We start from the raw sequence: 27,914 nt of genomic DNA on the forward strand, positions 1-27,914 counted from the left end.
CATTCCTAAAAGTTGACCAAGTCCTATATAGACACACCTCAAGAGACAAGGACAACTCATAGATGACCTGGAGCCTGGAAGGTCTTGGCCAACAAGCCAGATGCAGCTCTGATGATGGTTCCTCCTCCAAAGGTTCAGGACAAGAGTAACAGGAGGTGACACCTGCCAGAATGAGGAACTGACAAGAAAGCTGCAAACAGGAAACAAAATGGGTGCTACTATTGTTTCTAAAAATCTGTTCTCAAAAACAGGAGTAATGGGGCCAGCACAAGTCAGGTCAGAGGCAGCAGTGCCATGAGATTTCATGTGATTTTCATTTTATTTTTAAATTAATTAGAAGGAAGGGATTGTGTGAACAAACCTGGATATGCCTGAGACAGTAGGGGGAGCTGCAAGTCTGTGTTCCTCTGCAGGTCTGTTTAATTGCATTGAATATTTGAACAAAAGCATGTAAGTGTGCTTGCACATCACCACAGAAAGATTTCTGCACGTCTAACAAGCCTCAGAAAAAAGAGAGTTCGTAACAAAGCATTAAACAAGGAGCAACAGATAATTGTCACCTTCTCTTACTAGATAATAAAAATAGTTACACCATAAACATAAAAATCTTTTGAAAGACCCCTGACAGCATTCCCTCCTGGAACTATCACCATAGCAATGAGCATCCAAGTAGAGGGGAAGTACTGCTGAATTCTGTCTTTGATATTTTCAACTAACTAAAAATACAAACTGGAAAAAAACACACACAGGTGATATAGAATGAAGCACTTAAACATAAAGAGCCTTCAATGGAATTAAAGGTGGCAAATTCCACCTGCAAATCTTTAATGCACCGGGAAAGAAATCCTTTCACCAGGTAGCACACATTGAAAGAATGCCTGCAGATAGCTGTAAACACATTCAATAGCTGCTGTATCCAACAATTCCTATTTATAACACTTTGCACAGGTCTGCGTAGAGGCTCAGTGGCAGAATCGTGTGAAATCCGAGGCAGAGATGTGTATTAGAGAGAAGGCAGTAAAAAGCCATACTGGCAGAGCTGTATAGGGAACCCAAGAGTCAGAAAACCAGAGTATCTTGTATGCTAAGATTTAGGCACACAGCAGAGCTGTGGGGAGGAGTGCTTGCAAAGTAGAAAACCATGTCTTCTTTAGTTGGTGCCATTAAACAGGTCTTATTTCCACGCCATTCAGATCCAAAGTTAAGATTAAATAAAGAGAAGAGTTTTAGAATTCCTTTCCCAGATGCAGATGTCAGGAGCACACACAAAAGCAGGTGCTGGGTGTATTGATCCTACTGAATAAGCATGGAGTGGGTACTTGAGCATGTACCAAGCATCTGCATCTGGGAGATGGAAAGCACTTTGTAAAAGGCTGTTTTATGCTGAACAAATGCATCAGGTTATGTTTTTATTTTGAATATTTTAAAGCATCTCGCACACTGGGGCAGACTTGAAAAGAAATTATACAGACAACTTGCCATTAATTGCACAAGTTACTATCTCCATAGCTAAAAACTGGATGTGGGCTCACACGGGAGCACTCCAAGCTACCGAAAACCATCCTCAATAAAACCTGCTCTGACTGCTGCACCTTAGAGAACTGGAGATCCTACTTCTGAAGACCTTCAGGTCCCACATGCCAGCCCAGCTGCAAGCAGGCAAAGGTACAGTCACATTTCTTCTCAACATACCCATCAGGGAAGTGACAAATTCAACACCGCAAATTCATACCAGAATAGATGTCCAAATAGGCTGAGATGGACAGTGCCTCCTGACTACAACAACAAAAAGACCTTAGTAGTAGAAGGGAAAAGAAAACAGGCATCTATTTGAAAATTTGTCTGTAGTAGCCCCTGAGACAAAAGTTTTCATTTTCACTGCCAGACTATTAGGAAAGCCTGTATCAGAAATCAAACTCTACTGTATTTGCTTGTGAACTCTTTTTTTCCTTTCTTCAATGAGGGAAAAAATTAATCCCTACAGGAGATGACAAGATGCCTTTTAAACTACATACCTCATTTCTGGCTACAATTACCTTTCAATAGCCTGGCACAGCTGCACGCTCCTATTTGCTTTTTCTTTTCATTAAGGGTTCGTCTATTATTTGTACCCATCCTATAGCATTTATGCCTGGCAGTGTGCACATTCCCTTGCCTACAATTCTTCCCACAGACAGTACAGGATAAATTGCAATTAGATTTTTGTAATTGTAGATAATTAACTCAAAATGAGCTGTTAATTATAAAAAAAACCCAATGTTTTTCAGTTCTTGATTATATTATTTATTTTACTTCTAAACTCCAATATCTCACTTCATCAAGTTTAGTATTTTACAGGAATTTCACCATTTCCTTTAAAATACCAGGATATTTTTAAGCTAAGTTTTTTTGCTTATTTGAAGACTGAAATCAAGTTTCATGCTGTGAGATTTGCTAGAGGAGCTCTCATGTATGAACTGGAAGTCAGAGAGGGCTGATTTTCCATTAGCGTTCTGCTAGCATTTGCCGTAACAAGAACTGTTTGACAGGTCAATTAAAAAACAAATAACAGCACCAAGAAAATGAAAAAAAAAAAAAAAGAAAAAAGAGACAGTTAAAAAAAAGATTTATGCCTACCAGCTCTTCCTCCTTTCTAAGCTCTAGCCACACACTTGCAGATTCTATACTGAAGAAAACATCACTTACATATTCAAATGCATAAAAGAGACAAATGGACTTGTCTTCTGCAGCCTCTTTAAGCCTTACATTAGAGTAAATTATTTAGGGACCATTCATCTGGTAACCTTTGCGAAACTGAGGATGGCATATAGGAAGAAAAACTTCCAAGTGTTTTGCTGCCAAACTTTGCAACCAGCTGGCAAGGCAACTTGAGACTGCTCGAACAGACATTAACTTTGAAAAATTACAGTAAATTAAACCAGGGGAATGAAGAGAGGGTAGGGAACCTTTTGAAATCTGGAACTCTCATTTTGTTAACAGCACAAATTTTCCCTGTTAGGCTATGTAGATATTCGCAGATTTTTGGTAAACTGTTGCCAGAAGCCCTACAGATGTTCTAGGTTACATTTTTTCCTCCACAGAGCTTAATGCTACTGCATCTTAAACATGTTGGGACTCTCCAGATTTTTTGTTACAGTGATAATACTCTAAAAAGTGACAGAAAAAAGCATCAGACTACAAAGAGGATATGACAGTAACTCACAGCAACCAAACACCTGGGTAAGCAGTGAAGTATTCCAAGGAAACTACAAACTCATGTTGTTCTGGAAAAAAAAGCCTTATCCCTTTTCAGTGAAGATCTCCTAAAATAAAATTAGTATAACAAAGTTAAAAAAAAAAGAAGAAAAAAGAAAGTATTGGACCCTTAGTTCATAAATAAATTATCCGTTCTTCCAGTATTCTCATAACAGAGAAGAAAATTTATTATTTTAAGGTATTCTCTCATCACTTAAAAAAAGGGCTATTCAAACCACAGCTCGTCTTGTCCAAGGAGGTGATTACGAAAGAAGTAATTCTTTGGTCAAAAGGATACCTATAGTTACAGCATAGAACAAGAAGCTGTTACTTTCTGAGAAAAGGAGAAAAACCCTGCCAAATCCACAGCTTTTATTTGTTGTTTTTCTAATAAGCCTGAATCTTCTTCCAGTGTTAACAGGAAATGTTGACAGGGTAGGACAGAAAGAAAGTGCAATACTGTATTGATTGAAGTTTTAAATAGCAAGCAAGATGGAGAGTATAAGCTAAATATTGGCTTAACTCTACTTCCAGTTATTTCAGTGGTGGTTTGCTCTGATCTCACCAAAGCAGAGGTGCAACGCAGCAATATTTAAAAAACAAGTATCTGTCACCAACTGTAAAAGATCTGAGAGTTAAGGAATAGTATATTATTTACAGCAGGTCCAAATCCAGGCTAAAGAGATGTTCCGATTTTAATTAAAAAAATTACAAGCAGCACCTAGAACAAAGAAAAAAAGCTAAGATTTTGAGAACATTCCATTTTGCACTGGGCTAAGAGGTGACACACAAAACCTGAGACCTCTTCAGGAAGTCAGACCCTAAACCTTGAGTAATAACTGGTCATCATAACTATTGAGTTGACTCATAAAACACAGCAGTCAATGAATTTTACCTTTCCTGCAGAAAAAAGCTCTTAATCTGAAACAAACACATGAACAAATACACTTGGCAGGCAACAGCACACTGTCAAGAAGATATACTGACCCTGTGAAGCACTTAGAAGTGAAGAGAGAAATTACCTCAGCCCCATGCTGCTGCCGTTCATCATCAGAGCAACTTCTCCGGGTGCTTCAGCAATGGGCACATCCTCTGAGCCAGGGACGTGGCCTCTAATCCTGAAAAAGATGAGTTAGTTGGTTCTGCAGCTGGTCAATTCACCACGCCAGGAATTTGCCACAAAAAGGTGACCTATGTGTCTATAAACAGGGTGCTTAAACACATTAAATGCAGATGCTTTTGCAATTGTTTTCACACTTTCAGATATACTTTTGTATCGAAAGGCTGACTTAGGTCCAGTGCCTTTGCTTCCAAGGGTTACCACTGGGAAACAGACAGAAAAGTTTCATTTACTGATTTCCAAAGACTAGCTCTCTTAAGGAAAGGGTCACAGTACCAAATAAAAAACATCCCTGTTGGGCTCAGATTACAGTTTCAGCATCAGAGCTCAAAGGCATCATGCCTAAGCTGCATAAAATGTAGAATTTGTTTCAGATGGTTTTGTGTCCTCAAACTATGGGCCCTCAGATGATGCTCCAATTTTAATAGATCACTCCACCTTTTTCTTTCTCTCTAATGAAGACAGAAAAGCCAAGACAGTGGTACTACTTTTTTACTTGAATAAAATTCCTGTTTCCGGGCTTTGCCCTTACTAGTCTACTCCAGTGAGGCTGGCATCAGGAGTCACTGAACTACCCCTTTGCCTGCACACACACCATTTTTGACAGCTGAGCAACTATTTCACAGAGACAGAAACTGCAAACTGAAAGTACTATGTTCACTTGAGGTTAAATAGGGAAATGTGGACAATTAGATTGCAGTCATGATGCAGCACGGTAATAAAAAAAAGGATCAACTCATACTTTAGCTAAAAGATCAGAAAAGTTAATAGCCAATAATTGCAAATGGTCAGACCTTTTATTTGTCATTCAATGACAATACTTTCAGTAGCTTGGAATGGACTTTAACCAGCAATCTGCCCAGGCAGAAGGACAGACAAAAATAAACACTGTCTGGAATAGGATTTTTGTTGTATTGTTTTTTTTAAACTGTCATGATGTCCTAACTAGGTTAGAACCTCCTGACAATGAAGCAAAGGGTATTTGAGCCTAGCTAAACTCATTTTTATTGTTAGTAGTATAGAAAACTGCCCCGTTACCAAGTGCAAAAGTGAATTATATACCTGGAACTGAAATAGAACTGTGATGTGTAAGAGATTTACCTGTAAGTATCAACTATTTAATTCTAAAGATACTGAAACATTTTTAAGAGAAAGCACACTATTTTCTAGTTGTTTTCTTAGAGAGAATATGGCATATCTGCCTTCAAGTGCACCTTTGAAAAGAGATCACAAAAATACTGAGTCCTCAGATTGATCATATATGATTTTCATTCATAGAATTCTTTTTAGGTAACTAGAGCTCTGTAAACCATGAGGGGTTTTTTTTCAGAAAAAAATAGCTAAAATAGATATAACAAGGACATCACTGTAGATAATTAAGGTCTATTTTTTTCTGGACTTATGATGCCCTGAATCCTGAAAAATTCCCACTGGGAAAAAAAAAACCCACCAAAAAACTCACAATCAACTCTAAAAGACTGTGTGTCCTTCATATCTACTTGTTTTTCATTAGAGGGATGCATGCATGGAATTAAGGTATTTGATGATTAAGAATCCATCTGTTCCTACTTAATTCTCACCTGAAGTTGTAATCCTTTGTTAGTGACCTCAGTCATTTTCAACACACACAACTGTGATTGCCTCAAAGACAGGTACTTCTAAAGCCATATAAACACAGTATTTTCAATGTAAACAACAATCCAAGAAGGCAAACAAAAGACCATCTAGATTACAGTATTCTCTTTTACAGTTTGAAAAGTAACCAGGGGCTGGAATTAAGAAGAGAAAGTGATATATTCCTCCATGGTGGTTATAATATATGAACGCAGGAAGTGGGTCATGTAATGCAGACTCTCATGGGATGCTGTCAGCAGTGGCCATATTAGAACTGTATAGAAATGTGCATCCTTGTGAAAGACTCCTACTGCCTCTCCTAAAAGACTGCTACATTCTTCCCTATTGTTTTCCCTTTCTAATGCTGAAATGCTAGTACTCAACTCAGTTACACTGGCTAATTTAACTCGCTTTAACCTGTTCCCATTGTCTCCTTTCTCAGAGACTCTATTTACACTGTCAGAAACGTGTTACTTAACCTTCTGCAATAAGCTCAAGGGCCTTTCAAGACACTTCATGTATTTCTATGGTTGCTGCCTTTTTCTTCTTATAGTTTTAAGCATGTACCATGGCTCAGTCTCAGCATTCTCCTTTTTGCAACCACCACTGGAAAGAAAATGTCCTTGCTACACAGAGCACCCTTCCTTTTCTGTAAATACATGGGGAAAAAATATATATTCCATATATATATAAATGCACATAATGATCTCTATCTTTTCTGTAAAACACATTCCTTACAGTCCCTACCTAGGAGGGTGCAACACTTCAAAACTCTCCAAGGAAAGAAGAGGGAATGAATCTATGCCATCCACGCTCACGCTGCTCTCCTGGCAAATGTCTGTATTCCTTCAAGTGTCTGCACTAAGATCAACGTCTCATTTTCTTCTACTGCTTCTCTTTTCTTACCTAGTCTTTTAGCAGTGCTTGTCTTGTGCCTTTCTTTCTACCACCTACTGTTTCCCTCTGCTGCTTTCCACAGCTGTCATGCTGTTTGGCAACAGTATATACCAACATACTAAAAAGTCTTCTCTCCTCTAAATCACTGTTAGAATTTGTGCCACAAGTCTTGCCTGTCTTGTTTTATCAGTTCCATTCTCCCACTTTAATCAACTATCGCCCGTGTCTTCACTAGAAATTTCAGAATTTTTCTTTAAGTTTAATTATAAGTCTCAAAATCACCTGTTATAATCCATACGGGATTGGTGTAGTTGCTGTTGTTTTAGGAGCAGTTTTGCTTCTTGTTGAGTCAATAAATGTTGGAGTCGTTCCTTTTCGATTTCCAGCTCCATTTTTTGCAGAAGCAGCCTCTGCCTTCTTTCTTCCTGCAAGCTTTTAGCCAGCTCCGTTTCCTTAGGCCCGGAGTCCGCGCTGTGATTCTGCCCAAAACCTCGAGAGTGCCTGGAATGATCACAGGTTTTGTGTACTGGCCCAGAGTGTTTTCTAAGTACCTGGCTGACATAGCTGCTCTCTTCCATGCTCCCTGAGCTCCCTACATGCCTGCAGGCACAACCATGACTCACTTGCTGAGGGCACGTGCTCTGAAATTCATTTGCTTTCTGGTCCACCTCCTGAGCTTGTTTTACATGGTGAGGGCTCCTCTGCTTGGCTGGGGAAATCACAGTGTTGTTACACTTTCTCTGCAAGTCATTTTCCATCATATATTCCTTCAGACACTCCTGATGGTTGCAATGGGTTTCAGTCCTGTAATGGGGGTTATTCCTGCAAGGCTGAGACAATGCAACACAGGCTGGGCTTCCAGCCTTTGGTGCTCTGCAGTTCTTATGAAGAGTCCAAGGTCCCCCAACACCCAGGTAGGAGCCATCTAGCTCAAGAGATGGCTGCTGGCATGAGATCTTCTTACTGGATAACTGCAATAAGAGAAACAATTTCCTGTAAATTACCCAAATTTATCTTTGCTTAACAATTTCCCTTGATAAATGTGTTCTCTCAGAAACAGACACCACCCTGACGGACATACAGCCAAACCCAACAAAATGTTTACCAGAAGACAGACACAGATCTGCTATCAAATCTACATTTCATTCCATCTACACAAGTGTAATAAATGTAAAACTACTGCCTGCAGGATCCTCAGCATAAAATGAGTCACTTCAGAGTATCAAGTAGTTGTGAGCATCTAGGGTTACATAAAATCAACTTGAAGAGTGGCAAAAAACATTAAATGTTAAGGTTTGAAAATGTTTAATTTTGAATACGGAGCCAAAAAATCCATTCAGCCACTATAAATAGTCTTTGATTGGCCATTACACAGCAGGAGATTTGATGTAAAACATTTCACCTTGCACTGAATGGGATATTACTTACCACTGGAAATTTGATGAGAGTTTTTGAAATATCTTTACAGAAACACAGATAAAAACCAACTACTTTCTGTAAAAAATGGTTGTACATCAAAAGCTGTCATTTAAATACAAAACATGTTTAAATACAGCTATAAACGTAAGTGATTTTTCAATTAAGCTGGGCAAGTGATTATAGTCTGATAAAACTCTGAAGAAAGAAAGCAACTGTAATTCACATTTGTCAACCCAGTGCAAGCAAATTCTAGTGGTTTTGTTATACTTGTGGATATGATGTAACAGACATCACAATCCTACTTACATCCTGGAGTATCTTTGCACTGAGGTTCATCTAGGCAGCTAAGCATTTGAGGTTTTATGCACATCAGAACAGCAGTGTATCAGGCACCCACATATCTTTTGCTAGACCTGTGCATTAATTTCAATAACAAACTGAACTTAAACTCCTCCAGCCTTTGGGACCTTTCACAAAGATCTTGTTGTGGTTTTGTTGGTTTTTTTTTTAATTACAGAAGCCAGGTTTGTTAAGGATAGCAAAAGCACTGCAGTATAAGTGGTTTAGCAGGGCAATTTGGAATCCACTGATGGAAAGAAAGGTATAATTTGCACTCTGGCAATGCTTACAATAGATATGTACTGTGCACACAGAGTGCAAGACAGTCAATCAGACCCAAAACATTAGAATTTAGGAATGCAAGCAAGGGTCCAACAACGATTAGAAGAGAGAGATATAATACAAATCTGTGCAGCATTTGTATGTATAATTTAAATTCTTTTTTAATAAATAAACAAAATACCAAATATACTCAGCTGCCCTTCAAGACAACCAATTACAAGTTTCTTGTAGACTTCACAGAATGCAAATTAATGTGGATTAGCACCTGAATACTGATATTTTATTATTTCCAGTTTTGTGCATACAAATATATCCTCTCTGCCATGTGATTGAAAGCCAAGGATGTCATGTTTTGCCCCAAAGGGCCTAGTGAGTTGGAGGCATTTGCATTAATGTCAGTGCTAAATGTCTGAGGAGAGTCTGGTGCTTGGACTGGGTGAAAAGTGCAGGACACTAAAATATTTTAAAGTCAGAGGGTCTGGCAGGGCAACTGAGCAGAAATGCAACATGCCACCAAAAAGATGGAGTTTTGTTATTTATTATTTGTGGCGTGCCATCACTGTCTCCAATATTTTCTAGGCAAATAAAGGCTAAAGAGCCCTTTTAATCTAAATTAGGCAATAGAGAAAGGGATGACCAGGAACAGGAAGAAATATTACAGAAAAGAGAAAGTAAAAGAATCCTGTAGTTACACAGTCTCTCATTTCCCACCTCACCTGTTTCTGGCAGCAAAGGATTTAGGACACCTACAGGAAGAGGCTTTCACGGTGGACAGTTTCCCAGTCCCTTAGGACAGCAGGAGGTCTCAGACCTGAAGGTATCAGAGGATCCTATCAGGGCTGGCAGCGTAGGGGTGGTCTACTGAAAGCACACACTACCCTTCCACAGCCCATAACCAGAAGTTAAAAGGAACATCAAAAAAAGGAAACTCAAGAGATGGAATGCCTGAGAATGTCTTTATTTTAGCAGTTTATTGACTGAATAGACAAGAGAACGTTAAGAAATCTAAGCACATGAATGAAGATGTTACAAAATAATCATCGGGTCTAAGAATAAAGGTCCACATCGCAAATTAACTTCATGGCTGAGACTCTATTAAGAGTCCCTGAAGGCCCTAAAAGAGAGGTACCAGTTAGCATTTGTTGACCCTGGTCGCCATTAAGTCTGCCCTGATGGTCTCAGAAATGGCATTGACATTTAAAGACTTCATAACAAGGCAGAGAAACTTTAATGTTATTTCACAGTTACAATATGTTTGCAGGGGGGAAAATTCTCATTAATGTCATAGAATGTTAGTGGGGTTTTTTATTCCTTTATGAGGAGGAGGTCATGTTAGGCAGAAAAGTGAGTTCCAACATGCCTTTGATGGCTACTCAGTACTTTGAAGGGTCTAACCCCAAAGAAAAATTAGCTATTGGGAGTCAGAAGCTAGTTAACAACTTCTTTAGTAATTTGTGTTAAAGCTCTGATTGAAAGTACAGCTGGATGGTAGAGGTTGCAGGGAAATGAACTGACATTTATGCTTACGAAGGATGAGAAGAGACCAGTGCATGTCAAGATCTGTAGGATGCAGGCCAGGTGAAGGGGAAAAGTAAGAAAAAAAAATAATCCAAAGACCCACCTTCTACTGTGAGTCTAAAGACACACAAGCACAAGGAATTGGGTAATTTTACAAGATGAGTTTAAGAAAGATATTGCCTATGGGACACATAGAAACCATGACGGACCATGATGGAACAGCTGTGCTTTCCCCTCCATGGAGCTCTTCCAGGCTTGCTGTACAGTATTTAAAGATACAAGTTCCTTTAACTGGGGCTTAAACAAACAAACTCACACTGCTCCTTGCAGCACAAGGAGTTAAGACGACTTGATCAGATGTGAAACTCTTGTGAAACAAGGAGATATTAAAAATGGTTTAAATAATCTTTAGAAGGGTTTAAAGAGGAAGACACACGCGAAGGTCTACAAAATCTTTACTGCAACCCCAGTAATTTTTGCTCGGGGATTCAGCGCAGAGCTTAAACAAACATCCAGCCCTTAAAAACTTCCTATGAACAGACAAACAGTGCACCAGTTTTATGCACACAGCATTATGATCTCTGCAAATTGTTCTTAAATGCAACTTGTGTGCTTGGCAGTTCTAATTCACAGCGCTGGCAGAGGAGGCACATTTACAGACTGACTCCAGCACACAGGGCTTTGTATTGCAAGGGATGAATCCGTAACTTACAATCTCAACACAGGTAAGGTCCCAACAGATTTTACTGCATGTACAAAACATGCTTAAGAAACAGCCCAAAATCATTACCTTGAGGAGTCTTGCACTCTGAGGGGCAAAAGCTGGGTTCCCAGCAAAATACAGTGCTTTTGGGGTGAAGAGCAAAATTGCTAGAGATGTTAACAGTGTTAAGGGTTTAATTCATAGCACCTGGGTTTGTAGCTTTTAGCCGAAACGTTTGAATGCAGAAAGAGAGACAACAAAGTAAAATTATTCTCAGTTTTATTTTAAGAACATTTCTCTAATCTGGATTTTCAGCTCAGAGGTGTCTTTTGGTGGGGTAGAAACAGCGGGAGGAACACACTGATTTAGAACTAGTCCATTGTGATGATCTGAGGTGACAACCCTGGAGGAGACCAAGAAGAATGAAGAGAGGAGAAATATAGAGATATAAAGATTTTCAAAGATGAAGTAAAAACGTCTAAATGGGCAAATGAGAGGCTACCATACACAGAATCACCTTACAGAGCACCAAGGGCACATACCTAAAGACTCTTCACCAGCATAGCTCTTCTTTGGACACAGTCAGTAAAATGTATTAGGAAAAATTTGTCCACTGGAAGTGCTGTCAGGCACTGGAACAGGATGATCGGGCCAGTGGTGGAGTCAGCAACCCTGGAGGTATTTTAGAGACATGCAGATGTGGTGCTTAGGGACAAGGTTTAATGGTAGGCTTGGTAGCGCTGGGTTAATGGTTGGGCTCAAAGGTGTTTTCCAACCTAAAGAAATCTGTGATTCTACCAAGTGATTCAGCTGACACACTCACTAAAGCACACATTCAAAACCTGGAACTCAGTCACCACTCTGCATTGTTGATGTATGGCTCTCATCTGAACAAAGCCTGGCTTTGGGTTTCAGGTCTATCAACAGTATAAGCTTTTGTCAGTGGAATGAGGAGAATGAATTATAAATAAGCTCAGGTAGGATATTGGGGCAACAGAAATGATGTTTTTAAGAACAATTATTTCAAATGATAGGACTATTTGAAGTGCATTACTAGTGATTAAGGAGCTGTTCTTTCCAAGAATCTGTAAGAATTTATCAGAAAGAACACAAAAGGGCAAAGATTTGAAAGTATATTAGTAGGATCTACTGAAGTCTATAAATTTTTTTGTTTAAATCGTGTAATCCTTTATTAAAATCTCTACCATAAATAACCCAGTATCAGCCATTACAAAGGGCCACGTAATAGTAAAGCAACTGTCTCTGTCACTGCCTAAGATAAATACAGTAGATAACTCTAAGGTAAGCCATTTTTCAAGCAAGAAATAAAGCACCATTTTCTGTACAAATTATGTATAGCTATGATTGCCATATTCCACTGAATAAAACAAGTGGTCTCAAAATGAAAGAAACCGTGAATGACAGTCAACCAACCTGTATTTTTCCTGTAAAAATCTACTGAACTCAACATACTGAACAGGCGTAGCAAAAAAAAAAAAAAAAAGTAAAAGTAATATGATCACATCACAAAAAAGTGAATCTATAGCTGCTGGCTGACAGCAGAGGAACACCTCCTATATTTGTGCTGCCTTCAGTATTTTTTCTCCTCTTTGTTAAGAGGGTTTGAGCTGGGATGCCAGGTGCACAAAAACCTGCATTCAAAGTAGCATGTGAGCATTTGCTGGCACTCAGCTTTAAGTGTATATTTTGCATTCATAAACATGCCACCCTTCTTCTCCCGCTACCCAAATATTGTAGATAATCTCTAACAAACGCTACCATTTCAGATCAGTAAGCTGTTTTTACGCTGGCTGATGAGGCAGTTGTTAATAATATAGTGCTCCAAGAAAACTAAAGTGAGGTGCCTGTACCTTGAGTCCTGGAAGTCACTGTGAGCAGAATGCCCATTAAACTCAACCAGTACTCACATATGGCAATGCAATACCTGACCACTAAAATTAAACAAATATGTTTGCTTTCCGGGAAAAAACTGTGTCATTCCTGTTTGCACTATAGAAAAATGCCACTGCACTAATCTTGACAGCACCAGGTCTAACTATTAAGATTCAATGTGCTGCCAGCATTATAGAAATAATAAAAAAAAAAAAAATCAGAATCTTCTGACTTCAATTTTTTACTTTTGCCCTTTATTTTACTGAAGAATCAGTAGTTCAAGACCTAGATAAATATTTCAAAAACTATACTATTTGTGAGCAGAGCAGGTCACTACCATTTCCCAGTGCATTTGGAGTTCATGTGAAATAAGGGCAGAAGAGTGATGAGCTGCATTTTTAACATGGGCATACACAGAATAGTTGTCTAGCTGATAGAGAATGTGTAATGCAACATCTGCACGGTACGCCTTGCCAAAGCCCATCCCAAATAAATGTAGTGCATTCTCCCTAGTGCAATTAACTCTCGTACTCTGGCAGGTTTTGCTAGAAGATCATCAAGGTAGATTACCTTCCAGCATATGAACTAAATACTTACAGGTGTTATATCACCAGTTATTACTTACAAACTTCTGCATTTAACAAGACATCCAGGCAAATGAATGATCTAATTTATGAATTATTTATAAGAATTTCACAGCATGCTCCTGGCGTCATCCATGGCCTTTTCCAGGTCATATGACACCAATTAGAGCTGAAATTTAAATTATTCAATAACCTGAACTCTCTTGTCATTTAACATATAGATATCAATGCAGTAAACAAGTTAAGTCTAATGGGCCCTGGAGGTTTGCGTTCCTCCACCCATCAGCAGCAGAGGCTGCATGCTACCACTGGAATAGAAAATAATAGAATGCAGCAGTCAAAAACATTTGCAAGGTTTTAATAAGTTATTTTGCCTCCCTTAGGGATTTTAGTATAACTTACAAGCCCTGAATCTAAAACATATTAAAGTCCTTAGCTATGTGCTTTTAAAACAAAATTAGGACATAGCAAAAGAGCAAGTCTGACACTAACCCTAATTTAGGCCCTTAATTTGAAATGTAGTGGAAATTATGGAGTAAGCAAGATTTACTATGCACAACTCATTACCTTCAGGCTCTCCTACAGCAGAGCCAAAAATAGCCCCTCTCCCAACGCATATACACCTGCCTGTAAAGATAAGGCTACACACAGGGAAATGGAAATATTAATTTAAAAGCTATCAGCTGACAGATGCACCTCACATACCTCACCATTTGGGTGGAGAAGAGACCTCCACCATTCTTCTGTTCTAACAGCACTGGAGAGACCAGTGCTCTAGAAACCCATCAGGATTCGAGTATTGGCTTCAAGACATACCACTTCAGAGAGGTTTAAGAAACCTTGCAGTACAATATAATAATCAAAAAAAATAATCAAATACAATAATCAAATAACAGCCTCTGAAGCACAGATGCAGTAAAAGATATCTTAAAACCACTGCTTTACATGATGACTGGAAGAACAAGAAGATATCAGCAACGAAGATAGCTAAGATGAACAGAACCATTAGATATTTGATTCTGCCTCAGTGTAAAGTCTGCAATAAATTGCAGGGCAAGCCTGCGATGTCCAGGCTCCGAATCTCATGAACCTGTGAGCACGACTGCAGCTGAAGAGCGGTGTTCAGAACCCCTATCCCCTAGCCCAAGAAGTCCAAGTCATATGGTGGAAAACTTTTGAGATTGGGTGTGCTCAGTACAAACATAAACTGTGCCTAGCACACACAGACTCATAGTACCTGTGCCTCAGTTCTTAGAAGGTTGTTGTGCTAAGTCCCAGACCCACTCCTGTAGGTGGACACGCGCAGACCCCTGTCTTGGAGGACCCAGCGACCCCGCTCATCTGCACACACGTTTCCTTTGCATGCTCACAGCTTTGCAAGGATTAAAAAGTTTCCTGGGCTCTATCCAACAGCAAGAGGAAAAGATGGAAAGGGAAATGCTCAGTTTATCCTTTTAAACACTAGCAAGAAGTTCTCTAGCTACTGCTGTCAAGATAAATGCCAAAAAAGTAATGTTGAGAAAATATCACACCAAATAAGTAAAAACACACCTATCCAAAATGTCTAGCCAGATTAGGAAGGATAAGGATTTAGATAAAGAACACAACATCGGATTTTCTGCCTCCTGACCTTATCATAGGAGGGTGGTGCAAGAGAATTCTAGGGGGGTTAAACTTTTTAAGGAAAACAGCAGAGAAGGGGGAAAAAAGGCAACTGCCTAATCTCTCAGCACACATTTGAAGAACATAAAAAATAGCTATAAGGGATTTTATTTTGGTTGCCAGCCAGATTTAGCTTCGTTCCTACACTGGGCAGCATTTGATTATTGCACATTAAGGGTAGTAACATGTTAGACGATAAGAGGAAAGTTCATATTGGTTTTCATTAAAGAGTAATATCCACCATGTATTTGGTTCTTCAAGGTAACTTTTTCAAAGTTATTTTAAAAAGCAAACAGTTTTCTACTTGGAATCACAAGTTTAGCATATCAGGGGCTACACATGTTCCCAGCTCCTGCCAGTCTCCTTAGAATTCAATCAACATTTGCTCCAAAGTCATGCTTTCATAGCTCCAGACACAAGACAAAAGGGCAAATATGCTGTGACCCTTCTAAATAGCCCTGATTACTGTGATCAAACAGAAGCCAGATACTTATGTGGATAAGAAGGTGCAGACTTTGATGTGTGAAGATTACTGCAGAAGTAGACATTGCATCAGCATTTGCAACATGCACCTCACCGTGACAGCCAATATCACCTTTCCCCTGTATTTACAGTAGGGATAATTCTGGTACCCATTGGCTAGCAATGAATTATAACAGCCACTCTTCACTCAGGAAGATTACCAGAAAGTTTTACTTCCTTCAGAAGACTCCTGCAGAGTCCCCAGATGAAAACTTTGAAATACCTTTGCTGCACAAAGAAATAGATGACATCTAGGAATTAAAGGCACGTTCAGAAGCAGGGACAGTGTACTGGGGGCAAAAAAACCCCACCCCAAACAACAACAACCAGAAAGTTATTTAAATAATAAAGAAATCCCACAAAAGCAAAACCAGAAAATCTTTTTATTTTAAGAGTGAAAAGGTATGCCCAAGCAAGTGCATTCTGTCAGGAGTGTCCTTGCACTAAGAGCTAGACAGCATTTAGATTCTGCTAATGATCCCATCTCTGGGAAATAATTCATAAAAAGTAAACAGTAATTTTCATATGCCTGCCCTTTTGATCTTACATTTGTAGGGAGTATCCTGAGGCTAGCTGTGGGCGCCCCTGTGGCTCTGGCTGATTGACCTCTAATCTGCCCCTCAAGTAACGATCATGCCAAGGAATGACAACAAGAGTTGCAGACATTTCAGTGCAATCCCATTAAAGACAGGCTGACTCACTTCATCTTGTCAAAGAAGAAGTTTCACGAAAGAAATAAAAGCTTTTTAGAAGGACTCTTTTATTTTGTAATGATGTTGTTCTTCAGAACAAAGACTGGAACAAGACTAACACACCAGCACCCAACCAATATAGAGCTTTACATTAACTGGTTAAATGCTGGTGCAAGACAGTTATGTGTTAAATAGCCTTGTAACAGAAAATTACGAATGTCTTCTATAAGAATCAAGTCAGAGCCATGGTACATGACTTCCATACATTTCAGAAAAGTATATATACCATTTATAAGACAGCAGCTGTCTAACTGACTGCTCAAAGTCTCATCAGCTTTGAGATCACAGCTTGTGTGTTTTTACCCCATGCTAACCCCTGGTAAACACAAGAGGGGTCCTTATGTCTCTCTCACTGGATATGAAGCTAAGAGAGAAAACAACCAGTCTGGAGCCGCTGACATGCAGAAACTTGTTGTCATGCCAAAACTTGCTGTCATGCCAAGGTGACTAAATTACCAGGAACAACTTATTTAGATAAGGGAGTGAAGAAAATACAAATTAACCTGCTGGAGTCCAAAAAAATGGAAGCACAGACTATTTCTATATATCACAGAAATAGTGCAAAAACAGACATACTCCAAACACACATGAGGGTACAATGCAACGTAGAGATGAATGAATCAGTACATGGCTAATGCTGGAGTTGCTACAAAGGTGCCTGAGATGCTGATCCGTAACCTAATCTGACAGTCTCTGCATTGGACAGGTGTCCCTGAGACCTCTAAGCAACACAGGCAAACAATCTCACTGGAGCCTGGAAGGCTCAGCCCTCTGAACATAAAAATTCAAGGTCCTTTTGGCACACAGGCTGTGATTTCAGTGAGAAATTAAATGTTTTCTCTTTGGCAGGCTTGCAGTATTCCAAATAGGTACATAAATTAACTAATGAAAGACTGCAGGAAGAGTTGAATCAAAGGATAAGAATAGGCATGGAGAAAACAGGAATCTCCCATTCCCAGGGTAAGCCAACTGTTGCCTTCTGAAGCTCACCATGAAGATGCTGACTCCACAACACTCTCACCACACCTGAAATGCCACAACAGATGTCCCAGCATACATCCATGTATGGTTGAGGCTCCTTAGGAGCTGAGGCTATTCTGCAGTGGGTTTAGTACTGTCGAAGGCAGCGACCACTGACAGAGGGAAATGACCCCTGATATATCAAGCCACAGAGATCAACTTACTCTTGACCTGTGGAAATGATCATTTACAGTCCCACTTGACATCATAAAGTATAGCAACGTTGTCACAGCTATTATTTGCATAAAATAGTCCTAGATGTGTTGTATAGCAGTTTGACAGTCCAACCTGATGGGTCTCAGCTGCAGAATATTGATGTAAAGGCTCTTCTATAGCTACCATAGGCCATTAGGTTGTCTGAATGGACATCCATCACTACCAGCTTGTGTGAAAGAGAACATTAAGTTAAAAGGGCATGACCAAGCATAAATTGAAAGGCCTTTCCCTACTCCGGGGCAGCAGTGACCTTGTGAGGGAAACGCCTTCACTCTAAGACACTGCAGTCTGGACAGACAAACCAAATAAAACCCACCCAACAGGCTTATCAAATTGAGCTCAGCTTAGTAAAGTCTCAGCAATTGCAAGAGTCTGAGGAAAGGAAAGCCTTGCACAAAGCTGGGCCTTAATCAAAAGCACACAAATATATGCAAAAGTAGTAAATATGTGTTTATAGTCTTACATTAATAGTTAGCAAAACACCGTGCCCTGCTTACAAGATGAAGGACAGGGACATGGAAGGACAATTTCCAACTATGAGCCCCTACAGTACAGTCTTTCCAAGCTGGAGATGCAGACCTTCCTTTTAATAGAGAACCATTATTTTCTTGTGTTGTGCCAATTTAAGAGCTATATTGTGATGAGGTGTTACATACTTCTTTTGTGCCCTTTCCAACCAGTACCCTAACAGCTGTGCATTTAAAAAAAAAAGTCTGTTTGCCACTTGATAGCAATTAATGTAGCAGATATATGAAATCCAAAATGTGACATTAATTATTCTCAAGAAGGGAACCATTTTAAGGGATTTTTTTTTTTCCTCAGGGAAAACTGTAGAAGTTTGTGGTTTTATATTTTACCTTTGCTTTGGTTTATCCTTCCCCACTTTGTGAACTCAATCTGTATGGTAAGTCTGCACCAATGCAGAGAGCAGAAACAGCCCATGATGCCAAAAGGTATGAATTTTTGAAGTTCTGACAAAATTCTAATGCAAAGTTGAACCCTCTATCTGGGTTCCCAGGCCACTTCTTTGGATAGAGTTAGTTAATAAATGTATTCTGATTACCAGGCTTAAGCCTTTCTTATTCCATCTGAAAGAGCTGCACTTCAGCTCTCCTCCTTAAACTTTGGATTCAACAAAGAATAGTAATGCTTTGAGGCTGAAAATCTCTAAAACCACTCAGTGCCAACTTTAACGGGAGCAGAATTAGGTCAACAGTAAAATTCACTCCCTCCAGGAACAGAGTTTCAACCACCCAGTTGAGCAGAGAAGAAATTCTCACCACATGTTTCCATATCTACAAAGTCCCTTGGGATTTGTAAATAGTAAAAAAAAAATATATATTTCCAAATACTGTTGTAGAGCATAAAGTTCTATCCTACTGGAAAAGCAAAAAAAGAGATTGAGCTTCCCTCACAGTTACATATTAAATAAGTGCATCTTTCGAAGTGCCACAAACTTGATGGGAGAGAAGATATGAACTTGCAAGTATTTGGAAGAACTGAGTGGGGGGAAAAAATGGAAGAAGAGCCAAGAGTAAAGAACAGAAGAAACCCAAATCACATTGGTTCAGTCGGGTATTTAAAATGAGTTTTCTTTAATTAGCTAAACTGTAATACAAATTAAAACTGAATTTCTTGTTCACAATATACTCATTGGAGGGGAGGGGATGCAGATGGCTATTTCCAGAGCAGTTCAAGCTAAAACCGACTCAGTTCTGCAGGACTGAACAGGAGCCAGTTTCCATCCTTCTCAAAAGACCGAAAAGCAACTTGGCAGCAGAGAGCCTGACTGCAAGCTCCATCTCAGAAATACTTACGAAGCACAGCAAACCTGTGGCAATTGTGACTGAACTCATTAAAATCACTACAGATTATTTAAAGTCTTCATGCCTGACATTCAAGTCCTTTATTCTGCTTTAAACACCCATAAGAAGAAGCTGTAGACACAGGGCAGAAATTAAGGCTTTAATACCGCAACGGATCGCTAAGTGACCAGTAAAAGGACTCTGGTGCCACACTGTATTTTTGGCACGAAATGTTAAACTGGATTGATCATAGATTTTGCTCTTGTTTTTGAAATCTTTTCCTTTCTGATGACAGAACTCTTGATGATACAAATGCCCAAGCCGAGTGTTCAGTCTGGATAATGACCAGAAGCAAAGTAATCAGATCTCTTGGATCAGTGTCTGTTTCATGATATGAGATAAGATTAATAGTTTCATGCTGATTTGCCATTTCCTAGAGTAGTGTTAAATTACAAATTTACAGGGAGGTGGGAGGGAATGTGTACCGTATGAAACCCTTAGAAAAGGGCAAAACCAAAGCACAGTTATCATAAGATAAAACCATAAAACAATCACAGCCCTTGGGGGACCAGAAGCTCTGTGCAGCCTCTCATGTGTCAGATCATCACAGGGTGCCTGGTTATTTAATGATAAGATTATCTAATGTTAATCTCACCACTAGAATTGCCTGCAATAAAAATGTTACCAACTTTCTAATTTTAATTACTGGGTTCCTGAAGATAACTACTTCAATTCTGCTCAAAAAAAAAAACAAACCACAAACCAAAAAAAAAAAACCCACTCCCCATGGTTTCTCTGAAGCTGGGAGTACTTCAAATATCAAAACTGTGGATTGGATGATTTTCCACATCTTTATTTCTGTTACATTAACTCCTCTCTTCCCTTTTTATTTTCACCCAGTCATCCTGACACAGTACAGTAAATGCTTAAAAGATAACATAGTTTTTTTCCATTTCATTTCACAAACTACACACAAAAAAAAGAAAAGCTAAATACCTCAAAAAACCCCTCCATAACGCATCTATAAGTAGGCATTCTTGAAATCATGCAGAAGGGGAAAAATTTTTTCCTAACCAAAAATTGTCATTGTGATGACCTTAGCATTAGCTACTAAAAGTGCCAGTCATGACTGTAACAACTTGAACAGCAGAACTGTGCAAGCTGATTCCCTGGACAGGATTTCTGTGGAGCAATCTCTTCAGAATCCACCACTAACTTACCAAAGACATAATCTCAGGTGTTAGTTACATCAGCTGGTGTTGTAACACATACACACACACCTTCCTCATGCTGTAATTCTCAAACCTGTAAAGCTTCTACAGCAAATACCTTTCTCCCCTTGCCCTGTGCACAGGGGCAAATTATTGTATTGCAGAGCCATACAAGCCATTTACTGTCATAGGACTCCCAACCACAGACAAGAATGCTCAAAAGGAGATACTGTGCAAAAACCCTTTAGGGAATTAGCTTCTGGGGGCAGTGGGGCTCCTCAGGAACAAAAAGGAAGTGCGATATTACACAAGAGAAAAAGAACCCAAGCAGAAGAACTCAAACAAATTCAAGAACCTCCCATTATATCATAAAGCAGCTTGATCTGGTCCAAAACCGCATTGTCGCCAGGGACCCTTGTTAACTCACTTATAGTCCACAGCTTGGGTCTGATTCTATGTTTTTCATCAAACCTTTTTATAATCAAAATAAGGACTTTGTGCTGCAACAGAACAAGTTTCTCACGAGAGTTATAACATGGTAAAATGAAGTAACTATGTCCTGATAACACTGTCTTTGGATATTATTCTACTACTGTAATTTTCTGTAGATGAAACTAGAGAATAACAGTAGTGGAAGCAATTTAAAGAATAGATTTGTCATGTTACTCTCTGGTATGATACAATCTGCTTATACATCAGTTATTTTAATATGCATACATAATCTATTGTCTGCATTTCTCTTGTGCTTTTAGCATAAAAATGGTTAGAGAAAAATCTAGATGTGTATTTCTCCCGAGTTCACCAGTTCCTGCTGTTTGTTTCTCACCTGAAGTCATAATCCTGTCTTTGACATCATAATCATTTGCACAGCCACCAATTGAGATGTCACAAACGGAGGATTATGACCAGGTGGGGAATAAGCAGCAGGAGCAGTTGAACTCTTAAGAAACAAAAATCTTGTTTTCATGCAAATGTCCTTCATAATAGAGAACAAAAGAACAAAGGGAGAAAACTACAATGGAGAGAAAATACTAGAAGCCAGATTGTTTCTAAATACATGATCCCCCTGAAGTTCCCTCTGAGGAGTCAGCTGCCGATTAACAACTGCATAAATCATTATAAAAATAAAACAAAACTTGACATCTGATGATTGAACTCCCCCCACTGCCACCACCACACATACACACAGTTTTCTACTTAACATTAAATCAGCAAAAATATGAGGCACTTCGAGAGAACTTGTAACCTTTAGAGGTATTTATATACATTATGCCTGAATATTCCTGGCAGTAACTAAGCACTCTTCTCCTTGTTCTATAGATGAAGACACCAGGGTCAAAGAATACACAGGACCTCTCTGAATCTCAGTCACAAAGAGATTGTTCAAGAGATAGATATTAAAAAATTCAAATCTGAATTGGCACAAATTTTGGAGGAACAGAAAACCTATAGCTCCAGTTACAGTCCAACAGGAGGCTGCTACAAAAGGGTTACTCTGGGTTACGAGTTCCAAAGAGTTAAGAGCCTTATGAACAATTTTTTTATTTAAAAAATCATTCATAAATTAATTTGTCTGAAATTGATAGCTAGAATCAATCTGAATGACAATATGAAGTCACTGGGGGGAAAAAAAAAAGATTAAATGAAAACTGTAATCCAAATCCAAAACAACAGAATCTTTATGTGTAAAGAGAAATCTAATCAGCTACACTGATATTGCTCACACTGGAAGGTTGCTGCAAAAACATCTACCAGGATTTCTGGTTTCATTTCTAGTTTCTTCTTTTATTTAGCTTTAGGTAACCAGCACTAAACTGGAAATTGGTTAAATTGCCATGTTCTTGGCACTGCTGCTATATCCATATTGGCAAAATTCGGTGTTTCTGAACTAGTCTAATTAATAAATACAAGAAATTCATTTTTGAAAAGGCAAAAAAACAGCAGTGCTTAACATGCTTGTGTTCTGCCTCACTATTGTCTGTGATGATGCTGAACGTATGCCATTAAATGTGACAGCATAGATAGCCTACAGCTCAAACAATTCCATCATCTGCCTGGATTCTGTTCCCACACAGTCTCCTGGACATATCCTGTCCAGATCTTGTCACAGCACAGCAGATGTGGCAGCTCATTTCCTCAGCAGTAGAGCAGGGTAGGAACCTTAGCATGAAAACTGTGCCTTCTGTCCTCCTATTTTCCAGTCTCCAATTTGCAGTGCTGAAGTATCAGGACTGTTTCAAGTGCATTTCAATTGTCCAAAGAGCCTGCCTGTAAATAAATGTGCCATTTGACAAAAGAGTTAATTCAGTAGAAAGAACTTTTTTACTTTGCCACTAATCACTTTGTATTGCAGACCTAGCCCGCTCTTTCCTCCAAATCTGAAACGAATACCAGCAGGGCTACAAACAGCATTCCAGCTTTTAAGCACTATCAGGCATGAGAGCAGACTGCTAACAACACATAATAGTCTGGATATCTGTACAAGACAATTATACTTGAAAAAAAACTAACTAGTATATATGACATCTATTCATGACTTCAAGTAAAGAAGTTGTTGAAAACCTCGAGGCTCATCTAGGATTTTATATTTGATGGACAACCCTCTAAGTATCCTAACTAGATTTTAAGCAAACTGCTAATTGCCCTCAAGTTGTTGCATTTAGCTTTGAAATCTGCTGTTTCCTTTTCAGACCTCAAAAAAGTTTGGCTGCCCAAAACCTTGTTAATTTTCCCAGGCATGCCAGTCTTGTTTAACAAAAAATAGTACGCCTACCTAGAAGTCTTGTCCTTCATTTGCTTTTATACCTATGCTGTATTTTTTGAAATAGAAGCTTTATTCATCCATAATGTTTCCGAGTATCTTTAAACCTGTCGCTTTAAGAGTCCAGATGCTGAAAGAATCTTTTGCTCTTGTACAAATTTATGTATTATGTATTAATAAGGCTCAAATTCTATATTCAGAAAGCAGATATGGCTATTTAGGAATAACCTAAAGAAAACTGCTTTACAGAAAATACATTTAAATTCTTCCCTTCATTTTTTGTATGATGATGTGCAGTTTGTTACTTAATAAACTTGGAACTCGCAAAGGGATGCTTAACTGTGCTCCTGTGTCTTATTGGTGGCATTTACCAATGCTCACAAAAATTGTTCACAAAGCTTTTTTTTATTCATACCAAAAGCAACAGACACACAAGAATATGATCAAGCTAAGAGCAGGTGGAAGTCACAGTTTTACCTCACCTGTGCTGAAACTTCTTATTTAATGGGAAAACTTTCCCTTTTCTAAAAATTTACACACCTGTACTGAAAGCAAAAGTTCAATCATCTTGGAAAGTGCAACATCGTGTTCATATGGAACCTTTACTTCTAGGTGGAGGGACCACAGGGTGGAATCAAGTCTGCACTAAATATACATCCAAACCATGTATTTCCTTAACACCTCTGTAAGGTGAGCAGCACCCATGCTGAGAACTGCCTACTGAGAATTCCAAGACACGGCCTGTAGATAACATACTGCAGCAATGGATAATGGACACTCTAGGAAGCGGCAGATAGAAAAATGCCAGTTAAAATATTACAACACCAAGGAGACAGCAAACCCTCAGGAATGAAAAAAATCTCTACTTAGAAACAAAGCGACCAACTACACTGCACTTTGTTCAAGGTAAAAAAGAACAGAGGATGCAAAACCCCACTTGTGAAATCAAGGACTGAAGGCCAGTCCAATCACACCTCTGTACAGTCTGAAGTAGCAGCATTTCATTCCTAGAGACCATTGGTGTCTGCTGTTAATGTGAAAAAGTCTGCAAGGTAACAGTATAACTGATGTGCCTCCCAGCCAAAAATCCTTACTATCATAAAACTGAGTGCTAAGCAGAGCATTCAATAAAGTTTGGAAGTCAAATGTTCTCAAACGTTAGCCTGTGATTTCTGAAATTAGAGGTCAACTCTATTACCCCTTGATGCTTGGCTTCTGAAATTCCTTAAAATATGGCACTTGCTTCCCATTTTCAGGAAGGCACCTCATGCAGTCAAGCATATGGAGTCAATAAAGGTGTCTCTTCATCTGCCATCTAAAGCTTTATTTTTCTCACTTATAAATTACAACTGGTTTTAGTAATAGCAATCCCTGCACACATTTGAAATGCACTTCCATTTTCCACATTGCAGAGTTATATGGCTAAGTAAATACATGCAATTTAGGTTCAAAACCATAGCTCCAGGCACTACACATCGAGAATTTTATATTACTGAAAATTAATGCCTTTTTTGCATATGCTTGAGCAATAAATTAAAAAAGCTACGTCTTATATGTATCAGTTGGGATTTTCTTAGCCTTCATTTTAAAAAAGAATCATGCATACAGAGATGCATTTCAGTTTCTTCTCTGGGCTTTTAATAAGAGCATATGAATTATTTCAATTCATCAAAAGCAACTAACTAGAACTATAGGAGTCTCGTATTTTGTACTGAAATTTGTATGTGTTCAACTGCATCAATATCAATGTCTGAATTCAATTCTACAACTGAAAAAAATTGGCACCTGCATGTAGTGTACTCATGGCAGTTCCCAACTAGAATAATCAAAGTAATAGTCATAATTCCTTTCAGCACAGAAAACTGCAGTCCCCATATCAGAGTTGGGAGGAAAATAAATGAGGTTAAGATAATTGTTGGAAGGGGGGGCACAAGGAGGGCTAAATAATGCTTTGAAGCTGTTCTCTCCTGGCGAGCTCTATTTCATCCTGAAATCTCCATTCTCCCTGTACATGGAGCAGAGACAAAGCTGCGGCTATTACTGAATGCATATTGAAGATGCATGAGAAACAGGGCAATACCCCTCTCTGTGCTTGCTAACACAACCTCACAGCTCCTGTAGCTTTCTGTTTCCCACCCCAGCCTTACCCTTTACCAAGGTTTGAACGCTGAAGTAAGCCACAGCTTAGGGACTCTTAAAATTGAGGCTACAGTGGAAGTGACCAAGGAAAGGCCAAAAACTATTGGTCCTTACTCCTCTCTCATCCCCTCAGGCATCACATACAGCCCCCCCAGCGAAGAAGGGAGAGCCTGGAGCCAATTTCACCTGTCTGGCTGGGATACAGGCCAGGCCACAGAGTTGTGGGACAGAAAGGCTTCACCATGAATCAGCAAGCTGTGTCGAAAAACACTTTAAATAAACATCTCAAAGACACCTAATCTGTGAGATGGCTTTCATTTTTGCCACACACAAAACATAAAGAAGACAGAATTGGAAATTAACCTTTTTCTTCCTCTGTGTCTTACCTGCATACAGAGTATGCCTCTGCTCTAAACTCAGATTTAAACTCGGGGACATCATGGTTCAGAAAGTAAATCTAATATGGAAAAATCAAAGAGAACATCCACCACTTTTTGCCTCCAAAGATTAATCAATTCAAAAAAATAATCGTGAGAGGAATCTATTAGCTTATTTTCTTGTGAATTTTAGGAATTCATATGCATTATTAGGACTTACACCATGTGATTTCACAAATTCCACTAATTTTAAAATGTATTATTTCATAAAACCTACAAAAGTAATAGCATAAATTTGAAAAGAACTATCACCTTTCACTTCATAAGGGCAATGAGTGAGCCAGGCTTCCTGCTTAAAAAGAGAGATCCAAAAAAATTAAAAACATTTTCATTAAGGTAACTTTAACTCAGTATTATTTGAAAGGAGCTTATACAACTTGTATACAAGTCAAGTTCAAACTAAAGTTCTGTGATTTGTTTGCTGAGGTATTTTTTTAAACCTTCAGACTACAAAACCCATAGTGATGTATTTTGTTTGTGTTTCTCCAGCAGTGGATTCTCCCTGGAATTGGAGCAACGCCGAAACCCTCCGTTCTCACAAGGCTTGATATCAGCAATGGAAGAGCCTTTCTACAGTCACCTTTTGAAGGTAACTTTCAAAGTCTTTTTCACATTACAAATATACTAAATGCACCAAAATATAATTTTCTCTAAACAAAATGGTATTCATCAAATCTTCAGCCTATTATCCCACATTCTCTTTTGGAACAGACATGTCGATAGAACAGCATCGTCAATCAATCCGATAGATTTTGAGTGTATCCGCAATGAATCTACTCTGCAATAAATTGGCTTGAGTAATTTAAAAACTCCTATCTTAATGTTAGGAGAAGAAAAATTATTATTTTGATCTATTCCTCCTCCCCTTAAAGCACCTTGGGCAAGGGCTAAGCATTAAAAAGAAAAATAACCAACAGCTGTATTACAGCAATAAAGCCTAAATAAAAATGACTTATCAATCCAGAGGAGAAAATATAAAAGACATCATTCTATATAAAATACACACAAAGATTTTAACTCAAAAGTTTTCAACTGTGTCAAATGTGTTACAGTAATTAAACAAGCAGACAGGGTGCCAAAGCTGTAGGTAGTTAGAACACCCACGTCTTCCCCCTTTCAAATCTTTTTCTGTAGTTTACTAAAACATTTAAACTTGTATCCTTTTACAAACACTGTTCTATTAATGTACTTAGCAAGAGCACCATAGGCAATGATGACCCATAAACCAATATGTGGATTTCTCTGTTAGTATCTACAGGGCCACAACAAAAGGGTCAGGATTTTCTCCTACCTCCTTGCATTAGGTTGGAATTTGCAATTTCTTTTCAGAAACTATTCCCATTAACATTCATGCACTGCATGTTGCATTACTTCTCTTGGATGAATCCCAACCATGTTGTACTTCATCTCAGACTCTTATAAGCTCTGTAAAAGCTTGCTTTCCTTCATGAAACTGTTGTGCCTGAAAATACATAATTCACTACAATTTCATCAAATGGCACTGAGCAATTGCTTAGCTCAAATTATAAAGAAAGAAGAAGGTTCACCAAAAGACAGTTTCCGCTGCCCACATAAAATACACATCTGACATTAAAGCAACAACGTAGTAGTTTTGAAAGGTGCTGAGGGGCTGACTGCTCTCACCTTTCAACAACTTCAGAGTCAAGAACACTCAGCATCAGCAGGATTAGTTCAAGCCCATGTCAAATAACTTTATTTGAATATATATTTAAACATGTAAAGCAAGCTACAAATAAAACTGCATAGAACAGAATTAAGAGGGCCA

General features: G+C 38.7%; 1 protein-coding gene across 1 annotated transcript in view; it reads right to left on the reverse strand.

Moving 5' to 3' along the window:
• Positions 1-27,914, reverse strand: part of LOC135407293 (protein hinderin-like) — a 121,009-nt gene that overhangs the window by 49,422 nt on the left and 43,673 nt on the right. Inside the window, exons 3-4 of the mRNA XM_064642207.1 lie at positions 7,148-7,836; positions 4,257-4,352 (exon numbers count right to left, since the gene is read on the reverse strand). Of these exons, the coding sequence (XP_064498277.1) occupies positions 4,257-4,352; positions 7,148-7,836 (785 nt within the window). The remainder of the gene's footprint in view (positions 1-4,256; positions 4,353-7,147; positions 7,837-27,914) is intronic.

The sequence above is a fragment of the Pseudopipra pipra genome, chromosome Z, assembly GCF_036250125.1.
Source record: "Pseudopipra pipra isolate bDixPip1 chromosome Z, bDixPip1.hap1, whole genome shotgun sequence".
Taxonomy (NCBI): Eukaryota; Metazoa; Chordata; class Aves; order Passeriformes; family Pipridae; genus Pseudopipra; species Pseudopipra pipra.